Below are 16,487 nucleotides of genomic sequence, written 5' to 3' on the forward strand. Positions count from 1 at the left end.
TTAGACTACCAGAATAACCAGTTTGTCTTTTCCTATACAGGTAATTTGGACCCTCAGAGTAGCCAGTTTTTCTTTCCCTGTCAAGGTAAATTGGACCTCCAGAGTAGCCAATTTTTCTTTCCCTGTCAAGTTAAAAGACACTCCCAGAGTAGCAAGTTTGTCTTTTCCTATACTGGTAATTTGGACCCCCAGAATAGCCAGTTTTTCTTTCCTTGACCAGGTAAATTGGACCCCCTGAATAACAACTTTGTCTTTCCTTGTCAGGTAAATTTGACGCCCAGAATAACAAATTTCTCATTCCCTATCCAGGTAATTTGGACCCCCAGAGAAGTAAGTTCGTTTTTCCTTGTTAAGGTAAATAGAACTCCAAGAGTAGCCAGTTTGCCTTTTCCTATACAGGTAATTTGGACCCCTAGAATAGCCAGTTTGTCTTTCCATGTACAGGTAAATTCAGCCCTCAGAATAATAAGTTAACCTTTCCATGTATAGGTAAATTGAACCCCCAGAATAACAAGTGTGTCTTTCCATGTACAGGTAAATTGGACCCCCAGAATAACAAGTGTGTCTTTCCATGTACAGGTAAATTGGACCCCCAGAATAACAAATTTATCTTTCCATGTACAGGTAAATTGGACCCCCAGAATAACAAGTGTTTGTCTTTCCATGTACAGGTAAATTGGACCCCCAGAATAACAAATTTATCTTTCCATGTACAGGTAAATTGGACCCCCAGAATAACAAGTGTGTCTTTCCTTGTCCAGGTAAACTGAACCCCCAGAATAACAAGTGTGTCTTTCCTGTCCAGTAACTGAACCCCAGAATAACAGTGTGTCTTTCCTTGTCCAGGTAAATTGGACCCTCAGAATAACAAGTTTGTCTTTCCATGTACAGGTAAATTGGACCTCAGAATAACAAATTTATCTTTCCATGTACAGGTAAATTGGACCCCCAGAATAACAAGTGTCTTTCCTTGTCCAGGTAAATTGGACCCCCAGAATAACAAGTTTGTCTTTCCATGTACAGGTAAATTGGACCCCCAGAATAGCAAGTTTGTCTTTCCTTGTCCAGGTAAAATAGATCCTCTAAATAATGTGCTGCTAATCTAACCAGTTCCTTGAACTTTTCTCCGCACTCTTACATCACATATATCTCCCTTGTATAGCTGTGTTCTATAATAGGTCCAATAAGTGATTATAATTAGTGATTAATTTTATGTTAATTACCCACATTACCTGTAATTAATTCCCCATAAAACGTTTTATCAGACAGATAAGGTGACGGTTGATACCTGTCCGTGATTTACGACCCTGTTGACATGATAGGTACATGAAGAACCCTACTTAGGAGATATTGAACTTTTATAATCCATCCGAACTCCCACTTGGCTGACCAGTTAGTGACCACTGAATGATCCCAAATAGGGTCACATTTCAGCATTGGACCCCTGTCACTTCCTGTGTGATACCTACCTACCTACCATGGTAGGAGACAGGTATGACCACCTACATGTAAGATAACTGACCACCAGACTAGTTAGCTTGACCGATACCTAAAATAACCATTGCTCAACCTTTTAGCACTTTAATCCATCCCTGCCATGTATATAGAAGTTGAATCTTAATCGTAAGAAGTAGAAGAACAATATCTCTGAGATTAGATGGTGGGTCTATAGTGATATTCAGATAGCTTATTTTTATTGAGAAAGATTTTTGTCAAAAAAATTGAGCTGACGATTAGACAAGAGTGATGTGTACTGATCCCTATGTCAACAGTGGGAGTGTAGTATCCCATAATACTTGCTATCATCGGCCTGTTTGTCACCTGGACGACCCATCATAATACCCCTTCTCATACAACAACACTATAACACTGAAAATATGTCCGGAAGTACATCTGATACCATTTCTCCTTCGCCTGGACTTGAGCCACCCTGGAGAAATCTATGTAATATTTCGGAAGGAGTCAGATGTTTTTGCCCATCATACTGAACTATAGAATCTTGTGAATACCTCCCATTATGGCCACCAACGGCCACCAGCGTACATAAAATGTGTCCGAGAGGTCTAGTGCTGTGTGGTCTGTCAATAGCACATACTGCAGAGTCATATGTTTTTCTGGTCCGTAAATCAGAGACATATTGAGATAATACAGCTACTTCTAATATCCTACAGGAAAATATTACTATAGACTATTTTCATCCTGTTTTCTGAGTATAAACTGGCATTAGAATGAAGATGCCTCTATACGAGCTTCCACTTTCGCTTTTAACAAACTGAGCTGACCACCAGTCATTAGAATAACAAAATGTTCACTACAGTTCAACTTTATAATTTTGGTACCCGTCCACTCTAAGTTAGGGGGAGATAATCTAGTACCAAAATACAGCTGAATTTATTTTTACAAAAATCATGAAATCTGATGGCAAGTCTACGAAAAGGTTGATGATAAATACAGAAAATGTTTCATTTCTGCCCAAAATTTTTATATTTTTCTTGCAAAACCAAATTTCATATTGTATTACTGAAAAGAAATTGACTGTCTCCTCTAGATTTCAACTCTTGATATTTAATCCTATATCTTGAACTCCATCTGGATTCTCCCTAATCACATGACAATTGATCTAAATCAGTCTAGTTCTATAGGCAGAGTTTATGAGCTCAAAACAGTATTCATTTTCACAGAAAATTCTAGACTCTCATTCCCTATGGGGGCGACCATGTTTTATATAATCCGAATCATGTAAGAGTTTGAATGGAAGCCATTACCAGTAATGATTGGCAATGGATAACATCACCAGGGGCTGGTAATAAAACTATCTGGGGCCAGCATGGCTCCCAGGGGTTCTGTGATTGGGCCTAATTGGCAGTGATTACTAATACTAATTAATTAGACCATTTACTGTCCAGCAGCCCAGGGGAGACCTACCACCTGACTAGTACAATCAGTGTCCATAACACTATATCTGCCTGGTGTAGTGGGTTCTAATCACCTGACCATTTACGATCCTTATATATATATCATTGTAAATGACCACAAATCATGCAGTATCTCCACGCCTGATTGCTCCTTTGACTCGTGTTTTGTTGACCCCGACTTTGATAGAGTATGCAGGATCGGAAGCCGACCAACATCAGCCTGTCAGGCTCACAATAGATGATAAATGGAAACGGCCACAGTTAAAAACATAATGAATTAAACATGCTTTGACAATCACCCATATCATGTCATTTCGTTAACAACCAGAAGTTAATCCATTTACTTCTTATATCCTAGAAAGGATACAAATTCAGGTCAGGATTTCAGACTCCACAAATAAAGTACATACTCTAAGGGCATGAATTCATATCTTTACAAAACATAGATTTTCAGGGCAGGATTTCAAACACCTTCCAATAAATACATGTATGAATACTAGCTCTGATAAAATATAAGTTATCTCTGACCCTAATAAGAATATATGTATCTTTAGGATCAACAATGACACTCTGGTGATCTTTCATTTATTTTTATACATATATGTAAGAAATAAAAGTGACATAGTCTTGGTTGGCACCGTTACATCAAACTGTCTAACCACAGGTATTTCCTAAATCGTCAGTAGGTGTCCAATAGTTTACTACCTGATGTTGAGGCCACAATATCATGCAAACTTGTTTTTAATTTAGACAAGAAATTCTACTGAGGTTTTGTGGTTATCATCGACAACTTTCGATATAGAACTGACGATGCACATGTGGTTTTGTAAAATCAGTGACATTTGCCTTTAATCCTCCAATCAGAAATGCTGTCATACAAAGGTCTTCTGTTCGGTCACAATTTATAATTACATTTATATTTGACAGTAAACCCTTTACGATCATATTTGTTAGAAAATACTTTACGTAGGCAACTTTTTCGGCAAAAACAATTTTGATTGGAACAGTTGTGATGCAGATCTGAACAACATTTCATTATGGAACAGTTTTGGTAATGAACATTGTTGGTGGAGAACAGTTTTGGTAATCAACACTGTTGGTGGAAAACAATTTTGGTAATGAACACTGTTGGTGGAGAACAGTTTTGGTAATGAACATTGTTGGTGGAGAACAATTTTGGTAATGAACACTGTTGGTGGAGAACAGTTTTTACAGGGTGAATACTATTGATGAAGAACATTTTGAAACTTTTTCATGGGAAGAAACAGTTTTGCTTGAGACCACTTTTGGTGAAAATCTTTTTTTGATATTGAACATTTTGGTAATGAACAATTTCAATGGAAAACACTTTTGACAGTGAAAACACTTTGCATTTAACAAAATTTCTGAGGAATAAAAATATAAATTAATTTGGTGATGTATATCCATATAACACACTTTTTCACAGATTCTCATACCGTCAGCATTAAAATCACTAATAGTCCCAGTCTCTTGTTACCATGACATGACCTACAGCAGACGTCGGCCATAAAATTCTGCTGTCATTAGTCAAGAAATTTTATTTTCAAATGTCATAAGGAAAGAAATAGATCATGTTAATACATTCGTCTATCTGATCATATCAATTTTCAAAGCAATAAAAAATATGTATATATACAGACAGTACAGGTTTGTATGGGTGTGCCTTGTGAAATAGAAATAAACCCATTTATTCCACGATATTAATCTACTGGTCGTAATAGTGCTACACACGATATCTATTCGAATTGATGAGGCGTGAGGACTGTAAATAACGTTTATGTCATAGTTCAACGTTCGGAACACGTTTCTGTTTGTATATAAGGAAGTAACCAAACTGGTGTCAGGTTTTGTTTCAATTCTTACAAGAAGGACACTGCAGGGACATGCACACTTACCTGTGAGCCACGCCTTTCTCATGAAGATAATGAACAGCCGACACCAACTGACGGAGATACGGACGAGCGCGATCCTCCGGAAGAAGAAAATCCTTAAAAGTTTTTATATACGCTAGTAAATTCCCACCAGAAGCACATTCTAACACTAGACAATATAGAGTGGTAGCCTGAAAATAGAGAAAGAAAAAAGATTAAGTCTGCGAAAATTTTACAATAAAAATCTATGGAAAATTATCAATCTTCTTGGAAAAGAAACCTGAAATCTGAACGAAAAATTTCAGTTGAAATGAAAACATTCTATTTGAGGAAAATCCATTGGCTCTGTGGGAAAAATCATACAAGAATTAACTCATATTATATAAAAGCACAAATTAAAGAATAATAAAATGATTTTCTCAGTGAAAATAATCAATAAACCTATTGCTTCTGACCATATACTGCATTTTATTTTTTGTTCAATATGAAATTGATTTGTCAATATCATACCAAAATTGTTATCAAAACTATCAAAACCACTGTTGAGTAATTTGAAATTCTACTTTTTAGTTATAGTCATGTTATAATTTTGTTCTTGATTTTAAAGTAGGGCATATTCTTTAATTGTTTGGAAGATTTACTTGCACCTCTACTCACAGTTTTGCATATTAATATAGAATTTATTCAAATGAAATGAAAACAACCGGAAGAATGAGATAATATTTCCCAGTTCTACTTGTGTGAGCCGGTAGATGTTAAAAGATGAATGGTACATAGTTATCGCCCTACAATTAAGTTAAGGGAGTGAGATTTGTTTCGCTGTGAACAGATATCATGTCTAAGGTTTCATCTGCTTCCGGCCCATCAATTCAGCTTTAAAAAACTCCATTCTGTAAAATAATTATTTTTAAAAAGGGACAGGATTAAGTTGGAAATTTGTCACTTAAACACATCAAATGAGGTATATCGGTAGGGGGTGAGGCCTATTTAATTACTGTACTGTAAGTATAGCTAGCTGGTATTTTTACAATAGCTTTAACACTAACCCTGGTCTGCCACAGGGATATCCCCTTTCGCCAGCTCCATTTGATCTGCTATAAGATAGCTCTGTAAACCTCTATACTATTTTACCCTTCAGAGAATAAGCTGATAACTGGAGCTGTGAAGTGGGTATGGGGGGTCCACATCATTACTTTTCTCTAAATTAACTGCTCCCTTAGGGACTAGGTATTCAAGGGCTATCAGGGACTTGGTAAATGAACATTGACCCCCTAGGGGCGTAAAGCTCTCTGATACACATTTTGTGGTGGTGTGAAATTGGTAAAGAATGTAGCTAGGATGTTGTTGGTAAGTGTGATGTCCCCAGAGAGAAATGGTTCAAAGAGTCTACACTTCACCAGTATACAAACAATCCCCTCAGGGGGAGGGACCGTTACAGTTCCCAGGGCCAGGGGGAGATAACTGTGTATGTAGTTCTGTAATGATATTATATAAACAGTCTTTGATATCAGGGGAAGATAACTTTGTATATAGTCTTGTAATGATATTATATAAACAGTATTTGATGGATGGGGGAAATTACACACTACAGAACTGGTATTTATATAAACAGATTTACTGCTAATACCTCTCTGTTATCTCCCCACACCCATCAACACCTCCCTATCCAATCAGGATCAATGTTTCACAATAACATGACCAATCAGAATCAATAACTCATGAAAACATAGCCCCATCACAATCAACATCTCACAATAACATGGCTGAGCTCTACCACAACATAACACCAACATGTGTTCTAGGTAGATTGACTTATCATCCTTCAAGGTCAAATAAATTCTTCCTCTTCCTTTTCGAATAAGGTTTCGATAATCCTTGATTTATCAGGAATTTGCATTCTATTAAAAGCTTAGTGTCATTTAAGAATATGACAGTATTTTATGGTCAACGAAAGCTGAAGTTCCCAGAAATAAAACCACTAACCTACTGTTAATTAATCCATACCCAGGGCCTCACAACCTGGACCCAGAAATAAATCGAGAGCCAGTGTTAGAATGTCAGATATTCTTTGACTCTCCTTAATCGGACAGAATTGTATACCTTTAAGTTTAAGTTAAATATGTTGTCTATCTTCCAATATTTTACAAATATTCCCCAATAAACCTCAGACAAAATATTTGAACTTTTTGGCTGGGATACTGTTTTCCAACTTTAAAATACTAAGGTTTCAATGAATTTCCTTTCAAATGCAAGAAATAATTATTTCTATAGAAGTGCAAAGGATTATTAATAATGACTGAGTTCAAAAAGGGAACATTCCTATCTGAGAACAAGAAATAACATTATTTGAATCTCTTAGTACAAGAAATACAGTTGGGAGAAATAATTGAGTATACAAGAAATAAGATTATGTGTATGGGAGTAGGAGAGATAATTATTTGTCTAGGAAGCGCTTTAGCTGTAATGGATACACAGTCCGACATCAGACAATAATTGTTATAAAGCAGACGACAGTCTAAACTCCTGCAATATTCCTGTATCTGGTGGCCGGGCGGTAATAAACATTGGCCCGAAATAAACACTAGCCACAATAACTTAATCAGCCAAAATGATTGGAATATTTTCAGGATTCTATGTTGTCAGTGCGTTATTAGCGTGACACTGATCAGTTTTGACTAGGGGTTAGGACGGCTGACAGGGATATGATTGCGCATGGATTCCTCTACTTTTAACATCAAAGACCAATGGTACATTACCAATGCACCTCTAAGTCTACCAAATGTCCTGGCTTCATCAAGTGTAAAAATAATCGAAAAAAAAGAATGCAGGGCTTTCTTTAAAAACATTCTGCTACATGCACAAGTCAGTTCCGAAAATTGAGAATGTGTATTCCACTTGCCCTACATCTCCTGAAACTTTGACGATATTTCAGTTGACGGTTTTAGATCAGAAAAACTTCTCAATAGAGGATTTAATAGATTACCAACATTTTTGATGTTTAATCCACGATTATTTTTGAAAAAGGTTTCCTTGATGCATATACCTTGGATACATGTCAAAAATCCCTACACAGGCATGGGGTCGGGTGAAGGTTCTATAACTCTGGTTATCTTGATGAACTCATTATTAATTCCATATTTTTCAAGAGTTTAGATAATCTTATGGGTCATCAATGAAGAGGATTCATAGTATACACCTTCAGAGTGAACAAGTAGTTGGTGGGGGCCATTCAAATCTCAGTTTGTGTTAAGTTATTAACCAAAATTTATCAGAAATGTTGGAGTGGATGTCACGCCTAAGTACTTGATTCTTAGATAATGTTCATTGATATCACCCCCTCTCCCCTCTACCCCCCTCCCCATATCTCAAAATTTCTGAACTTTACGAGCCCCCTATAATTTATTGAGCTCTGAAATTTCCCTGACCACCCCCCTCCCCCCCTGTAATAAAAGAAGTCTCTAAAATCTCTTGGAATAAACCCCCTAAGCCTCTCACAATCCTTTTGAGCTTCAAAGCGGCCCCTGTAAGCCAATGACCCCACAGTGATCCCTTCAAGCTCCCCTATAACCATTTTCTATTGTGAATCTAATGAGCTCTTTTTGTCAATCCCTTGTGTCCCTGTAATTTCTCTGAGCCCCCTTAAATACCTCCAAGCCCCCTATATTTCTTTTGATAAAACCTTTCAGTTCTGACCCCTATAAACTCCATATAATCTATAAGAGCCCCTACAAAACTTTTGATTTCACTTTCTAGTTCTGACCCCTATAAATCCACTACAATCCCTCTGAGCCCCCTACATACCTTTTAATTATTTTTTTTCAATTCTGACCTCTTTAAGCCCCCTGTAATCCCTTGAGCCCTTATAACTTCTTTAGTCCCCTTTAATTCCTTTGATGTTGCTGGTTGTCAGCTATAGTCACAGACTTGCAGGCTTATATCCCCTACATTCTGACCACATTACAGCAGACTTTCATTATAATTTAACTCAATGTCGTAATCAAAGGGTTTGGCTTGGACAGTTATCAGGAATGCTAATTAAATCTGACACCCATATTCATGACAACAAATTAACAGTGTTTAAAGGGTCATAGGGTCAACTGATACAGCAGCTGAGAAGGGTCCAAGGTCATCACACAGACAGCAACTGATTAAATGTTCACAGAACAAAACAAAGGAAAGGTTGCCCTTTATAATTGGTAGCAAATAAACACTGACTTTATTAAAAGATAAAGTCCATAAGCAGACCATTGATAATTCCTATAATGCATATGCAGGAGTATCCTCACAGAATTCTATAAATAGGTGATACATACATTTTATTGTCACCTGTATCTCCGCAAGGTGTAATGTCATTTGTTATCAGATACAAGGAAAAAATGTACATCACGTATGTAAAAATACACTTAATATACCATGATATTTGTTTAAAATAATCTTGAAGAGATTTTTATACTAAGAATGATCAATTAACAGTCATTAAATACCTAACCTGCTGAGTAAGCATTTCACCTGATCAACAGTAACACCTGGCTCAGCTGTCCTCAGGTGAACCAATCAGGTAACACAACAGGTAACCAAAAAACATAACCCCTTAAATAACCCAAAAGTAAAGTGACAGGGTAACTACATAACCCTGTAAGTAACCCAAAAGTAAGTTGGCAGGCATTACAATAAGGTACTCTAAAAGGTATAACCCCCCCCCCCCATAGTAAACCCCTGGGGAGTTACAAAGGTAACCCCCACAGGTCATACAATGTAACCCAAATTGTAACCCTATAGCAAGAAATAAAGTAACTTGAAAGGTAGCTCTCACAGCTACTACAGCAACCCTAACGGTAGCTTCCACAGGAATCCTAGTATCCCTAAAGGGAGCTCCCATAAGAACCCCAGCAACTCCTAAAGGTAGCTCCAACAGGTAACCCAGCACCCTATAGGTAGCTCCCACAGGAACTCCAGTAACCCCTAAAGGTAGCTCCCATGGGTACCACAGCACCCTATACGTAGCTGCCACAGGAACCCCAGCAACCCCAAAGGTAGCTTCAACAGGAACCCAAGTAACCCTAAAGTAGTTCCAAAAGAAACCCAAGCAGCCCTAAAGATATCTACCACAGGTACCCGAACAACCCTATGAACCCCAGTAACCATAAAGATAGCTCCCATAAAAAAAAAAAAAAAAAACAGTAACCCTATATGCAGCTTCCATAGGTTCCTCAACTGTATGACTGAACCAACATGAATTTGAAAAAGTTACATTTTTATTTTAACAGGTAACATTCCACAAGTACAGACGAGACAGCAGAAATTTGACCTCCCTAATCAACTACTTGTATGTAAATTACAAAAATTAAAAGTTAATTTAAGGTGTAATTCAATTATATCTCTACCAGCACTTATCTACCCTGTTCTGACCCTGGCTCCAACCCTCCCCTAAATAAGGGTAAATACAATAGGGGGCTGACCCCTTTTCTACACACCCCAGACACCTCGTAGATTGTTAGACCCATTTATCCAACAAAGCAATGCCAGGGTAAATACAATAGGGGGCTGACCCCTTTTCTACACACCCCAGACACCTCGTAGATTGTTAGACCCATTTATCCAACAAAGCAATGCCAGGATGTAATATTTCAATAAATAGAAATAATTAGGGGTCTGTGTGACAATGTAACTGCTGATTATTGTAGTTGTAGGTGATTATATCGGGAGGGCACAGCGATTACATCGCCACCACTAGATACCTGTTTAATACACTGTTAACAAACACACAGGTGAATCTGATGCTTCAGCGATAAGCGACTGTGCGACAGAGCTAGCCAATACACAGACAGGTAGATATACTAATATATACAGACTAAATTACCCCTATCAGATCGTTATTAAGCCCAGGTGTACAACCGGAAACGATCCCCCTGTATCAGCTGTGTACAAATCACTAAACTGTGTCGCCTCAAAACATTGATTAAATTTCCAGCTTTTTTTGGGCTCCTTTAAGAGCATTTTTATAATAGATTTATTCCCTATAGATGTGCCAGGTAAACTTTACCTACCTGTCAAGTATACCTATCTCACCTGGCTAACGGCTCGAGGCATGGGGCGAGATTAATTATCAGGAAGTACGAATCATCGCATCTCAATTGTCCTTCATAAAAAGATTAAGTTCAAAGCCAATCCGTTAATCCCGCGGAGTCCTTCCCTCTAACAGGTTCAAAGTGAAATTTGAATATTGTACTTTTCTGGGTCTCTAGGGCTTACCCTCCAACCACAAGTGATGTGTAATTTGTGGAGGTACGACTTTAGGTACGTACTATAATTATATAGCACAACTTCCGCTTATACTCAAATCAAACTTTATCTTTTATGAAATATATAAAGAGGATTACATGCATTTTCTCTTCATTAACTTCCAAAAGTTACTAACCTTAAGTTTAAAAGAGCAATACATTATAGGAATTCAGTGTATCTTAGAATTGTAATTGGATTCAAGTGGACTTGAATGCAGAATCTCAGTACAGTGTCGCGGGTCAGAGACACCGTACCAGTACTAGGTATTAATGTTATCATCAAAAAAGTTAGTACTGGCCCGCTTTTGGGGTCGAAAATGTTTGACATTTCACCTTCGGCCAGCAGTAGTTAACTATTTTTTTCTTATTTAAAAATTTCAGGCAGAATGCTTCTGCTCTGTATAGCCAATATTCAATGGAAACCTTTAATTTATAAAAAGGTACGAATTTTGGAGTAATTGGAATGCAATTAGTTTATTAGTGCTTTTATAAACAGAAAAATCTCCTAACGTGGGGGGATAATTCCTAACATAATTGTGCCAAAAGCATTTTTTTTTTAATTTTTGGGGGGAATGTACAAATTCATCGTCATTCTCTTTTATTCAAAATCAATTTTACACTAAAATGTGATTATTTCAAAATAACTACATTTATAGTATCATTAGCCAAGTTTTACTGATAGCTAACCACATTTTGTGCTACCTAGAAATGTAGACAGAATTTATTATGCCTTTATACGGAGACCTATATTTACAGAAATAGCCGAGTTGTTCAGATGAGTTTCCTGTTTCATCAACAGGTGTAACTGCCAGGTACATGCACACATCCGTTATTTAAATTACACTTTTAAATGTTAAGTGAAAATGAAAAAAGATACTTAAACTCAATTTATATACCACGAATGCTCTTGTTAAACTACAGAGAAGAAGACAGGGGCTGGAGGCAAGTTTAAATTGAATTTTAAAGTGAGTTCATTGTAATTAGGATGGGGTAGATTTGTATGTACATAAAAGGTGAGAAGGGAGTATGAAGGATATAGATCACACAGGATGAGGCCCCGACGATTACCTCCCATTACCTGTGAAGTGGGGCGAGTGGGACACGGCCCCCTGTGGCTACCTGTCACCATTTCCGTTGTAGGGGCTGCTATTTGTTCCCTAAAGATATGATAATTGCAAGGTCAGACTCCAAGGTCAGACGTCCCGACACACAGCTGAGATTTAGGGGTGGGTAGACGGTATTCAGGGGTGTAACATAACACATCCAACAAACCCCTGGATGTGAATATAATACATGTAAGTAACGGCCAATATAAAGTATCACAGTGACCTATGACATTTGCGTATAGAGTGCCGTGCGACCCCTGGCCTCAGGCATTGATTCTGTACCCCTATTGCGAGACACCTACAGTTTAGTTTCTTTATGTGCTGACAATCACGTAAAACGACAGAGAAACCAGAGCGAAGCTATGTTAATAACCCCCGCTCATCTGATTACAAACTCATCCATACAGGTTATATCAGACAGCAGATTAAACCGTGCTGATGCGATACGGCTTCTCCATTCGATATTGATGACTTTTTTTTAAGGTCTACCCTGTTAGATTTCAATATATTACAACAGTCATCGACGGTGATGTTTTCAATCTTATAAAAAAATAGTTATTACACAAGCTGGGAGTCTGGCTAATGGTAATTTACAAAGGTAACCTGATAGGGACACTTGTCGCAGACAATATCATTTGGCTCTCAACATCACGGTTTGGTCACTGTAGACAGAATAAAAATGATAGTAGATCAAATTGCGACAATATAATGTATTATACTGCGTCTGTTGGTTTACGAAGGTAGAAAGCAGCCTTTGTACCGCACAGAAACAGCAATTTAATCCACAGAACAGTATCGCAGAGTTAATCCATATTATTTAGCACATTTGATGGAGTCAGTATTATCTACGGTAGTGTGTTTTAGTCTCTATAATGATCCGAAACAAATAACCCAAATTATAAACAATAGCATTAAATATATTCTAGATTTAAATATGAAGTATTTTATAAAACTGGTAAAATATCATGACCTTTACACATATGCAGTGACCATTTGATTTTAGTTGTGTTCGGATTTTAGCATATCAATACTGATAATTTAACATCACAAGGACTTTTTAACATAAGAAAATGTTAACAGCAATTCTTTTAAAAGTTATTCATTATTTGAGCTATGTAAAACGTTTGATATAAGCGATTTCTAACTCAAGGGTCATTTGGTTCATTCACCCCTGAAAAATCATAATGACCTGGTCTAATCTTTGATTTAGAAGAGTCTAAATGTCTTCAGGGGTGAAAGTGTTAATATTTCTTAATGACAGACACAATGGGGAATTAGGACTGTGGCATAATGGTTAGGTGTTAAACATTATTTTTGATCATCCTTTAGTATTTAGCAGGACAGAGTTTGCCTTGTTTTGACTGTCGATTTTAGTTTTTTAAAGGGTACTCCAGCTTTCCTCCAAAACCTGTCACATCCTTAAATGACCACAGTTGCAAGAAAACAAAGTAAAAATCCCCAAAAAAGTTCCAAATTTGTTTAGAGAGTAACAGCTTGTACCCCACCCAGAGAGGAGGTATAAATATCTACGTGTGGAGGTGTATCTGGCTACTTATATCCATCTGCTGCCGAAGATTTAAACCTCAATATCCAAACCCTATTGGCTGTCAATTCATTTGGGTACCATCTGTTGAGCCTATAATCAGTTTTTTAAAGCCCACACAACATTTAAATTCAATATGATACGTACATATAAACATCCTCCTACTAATATATTACGCGGCATGACAACAACAAATATTTTCATTTTTTCCTTTCCCCTTTTAAAATGAACTCAATGTAATTCCATTTAAATGTAACAGATGTTTGCGGTTAATTGTTGAATTTTACAATCCATATTTATCTGTGTGCCCCCTGTAGATTTAAAAGTCAGTAACATATGGTAAAGATCTGCTGACTTCACTCATCTGACAACAGGTGGCAGATGGTGTCTCCCAAACTTTTACCCCCTCACCTCTCAATCATCTTGTTTTTCCCTATTCCTTCCTTAGCCTATCCTCATATAACTTTCTCTCTATCAATGTATCATCTTTCTCTTTCCTTTTCTCTCTGTTGACCAATTCTCATACAAACTTCTACCTTCTCTTTTCCTCATCTTGTTTTTCTCTCTTCCTTCCTCATATAACTTTCTCTCTATTAGTCACTATCATCTTTCTCTCTGTTGACAATCTCTCCTATAAACTTCTACCTTTTCTCTTACTTTCTTATATCCTCAACACAACTTTTTCTCTATCAGTCTCTCTATCCTGTTTATCTTTCTCTTTCCCTTTCTTCATTAGCCCATCCTCTTATTTTCTCTCTCTCCCTCTTTCTCCCCCTCTCTCTATGTCCTTATTGACTCATCTTTATAATAGAGGATCTTACATGAGTGGCAATGTGATATGAAATTTATAAAACAAGTTCAATCATTTGATTTGCAACGAGCCTTTAGGCGAGTGGTATATCAAATTATTCAACGAGTTTGATAAATTTCATATCACATAGTCACGAGTGTAAGATTCTATTTATCACATAACTTTTATTAATAGAAATATAAGCAAAACTTTAAATTTCGTCTCTATATTAAAAAAACAGAAGAAATCCAGCTCGGATATGATGTTTGTGTCTACTGAAACAATCATGCGACGTCATATTATGATGTCAAATCTATATGGGACGTCATAATAGTGTAATTACAGATGTGTCTATGATATTTATGACTATTGGCCGTATGACATGGCTGGACAGGCTAGTTATGTGATAATACACTTTTATTCACACTTTTTTCTTCATCACTCGTTTTTCTATTTCTACCTTAGCTTTCTCTCTCTAAGATTCTTTTTCTTTCTTCCATTCTTACATTCTTCTCCGTCCTCCTTTCTCTTCCTTCCACCCATCCACAAATCAACTCTTCTCTTTCATCATGATCTTTTGTTTGTAATTTACTCATGTACATTTTTTTCAACATATAAAATATTTACCTGCCTCCCTTGAAAAACTTATCACCCTTTTCCTCAGACATATAAAAAATGCATTGATTAAAGATCCCATTCAAATAAACGAAATCTGGCATGACAGAATTTTTCGGTGAGATATTAAATAATGTTTGCTGATGAGATACTGGGAACAGCTACCCAACAATCAACATGGTTTCCATTTACTGTGAATACTGGCTATCATAGCAGCTCTCATTAGGCTTGGATTACGCTCAACAACACTTTTCCTCTCTCACCAATTGATTCCTACGGACTGAAATTAGGATTAATTGTTAATAATTAATTTTACTGTAAAGTTGATTGGCAAATATTGCAGTCAGAGTTGTATCAATAAAGCATTTATATTCCTCAATTGAAAATCGATTATCTTTCATTCACAGCTAAAAATCTGCCCAAATGGAAAGAGCCAACAAGCAAACATTAATTAGGTATATGATTCTCCAGTATCACAGTATTAATCACACTGACATGTTGTATTCCATACCATTATCTCTCTCTATTTGTTTCTATGACTGTCTTTTTTTGAGTGTCTCTCTGAATATGCCTCTACGACTTTCTGTTTCTCTGTCCCTAGTTTTTTATCCATCCTTTTGTCCTTCCATCTCTTGTGCATGCAATGTTGTCATCTGTACCATTATCTCTGTCTATGTGTCTGTCTGTATACTATGTCTCTGTGTCTGTCTGTGTCTCTATGTCAATCTGCCCCTGTCTCTGTCTGTCTCTTTGCTTGTCCATCCATTAATTGTATCTACCATGTTGTCATTTGTACCATTGTCAATCTGCCCCTGTCTCTGTCTGTCTCTTTGCTTGTCCATCCATTAATTGTATCTACCATGTTGTCATTTGTACCATTATCTCCCTCTATTTGTATCTTTGTCTGTCTGTATACTATGTCTTTCTGTGTATTTGTCTCTATCTGTCTCTTGCCTCTGCTGTTACATTCTATATCATCTCTTTTAGCCTCTCTGTTTCCTTATCTGTCTCCCTTAATCTAGCTGTCTTTCTGTTGTATCTTCACCTGTCGTGTCTCCCTCTGTCTTGATGTCTGTCTTTTTCTATCTGTCTGTATTTATCTGTCATGTGCATTTCTCTCTCTGTCTATCTGTCTTTCTGTTATATCTTCACCCGTCTCGTCTCCCTCTGTCTTGATGTTTGTTTATACATATCTGTATCTATCTCCTTTTCCCCTTTCTGTCTATTTTGTCAGTGCTATATGATACATTCTTTATCAACTTTTCTATTTTTCTTTATCTGTCTGTCCTTCTGCCTACCCCTTGGTGTACATGTATCTATCTCTCCTATTTCATTCTTGGTCTGT

At 36.9% G+C, this 16,487-nt stretch overlaps 1 protein-coding gene across 3 annotated transcripts in view; it reads right to left on the reverse strand.

Moving 5' to 3' along the window:
• LOC138325211 (serine/threonine-protein kinase par-1-like) overlaps positions 1-16,487 on the reverse strand; it is a 142,788-nt gene that overhangs the window by 88,115 nt on the left and 38,186 nt on the right. For all 3 annotated transcript variants that reach the window (XM_069270701.1, XM_069270702.1, XM_069270703.1), the window contains exon 3: positions 4,832-4,998. In XM_069270701.1, the coding sequence (XP_069126802.1) occupies positions 4,832-4,998 (167 nt within the window). The remainder of the gene's footprint in view (positions 1-4,831; positions 4,999-16,487) is intronic.

This window comes from Argopecten irradians, chromosome 6, assembly GCF_041381155.1.
Source record: "Argopecten irradians isolate NY chromosome 6, Ai_NY, whole genome shotgun sequence".
NCBI classification, from domain to species: domain Eukaryota; kingdom Metazoa; phylum Mollusca; class Bivalvia; order Pectinida; family Pectinidae; genus Argopecten; species Argopecten irradians.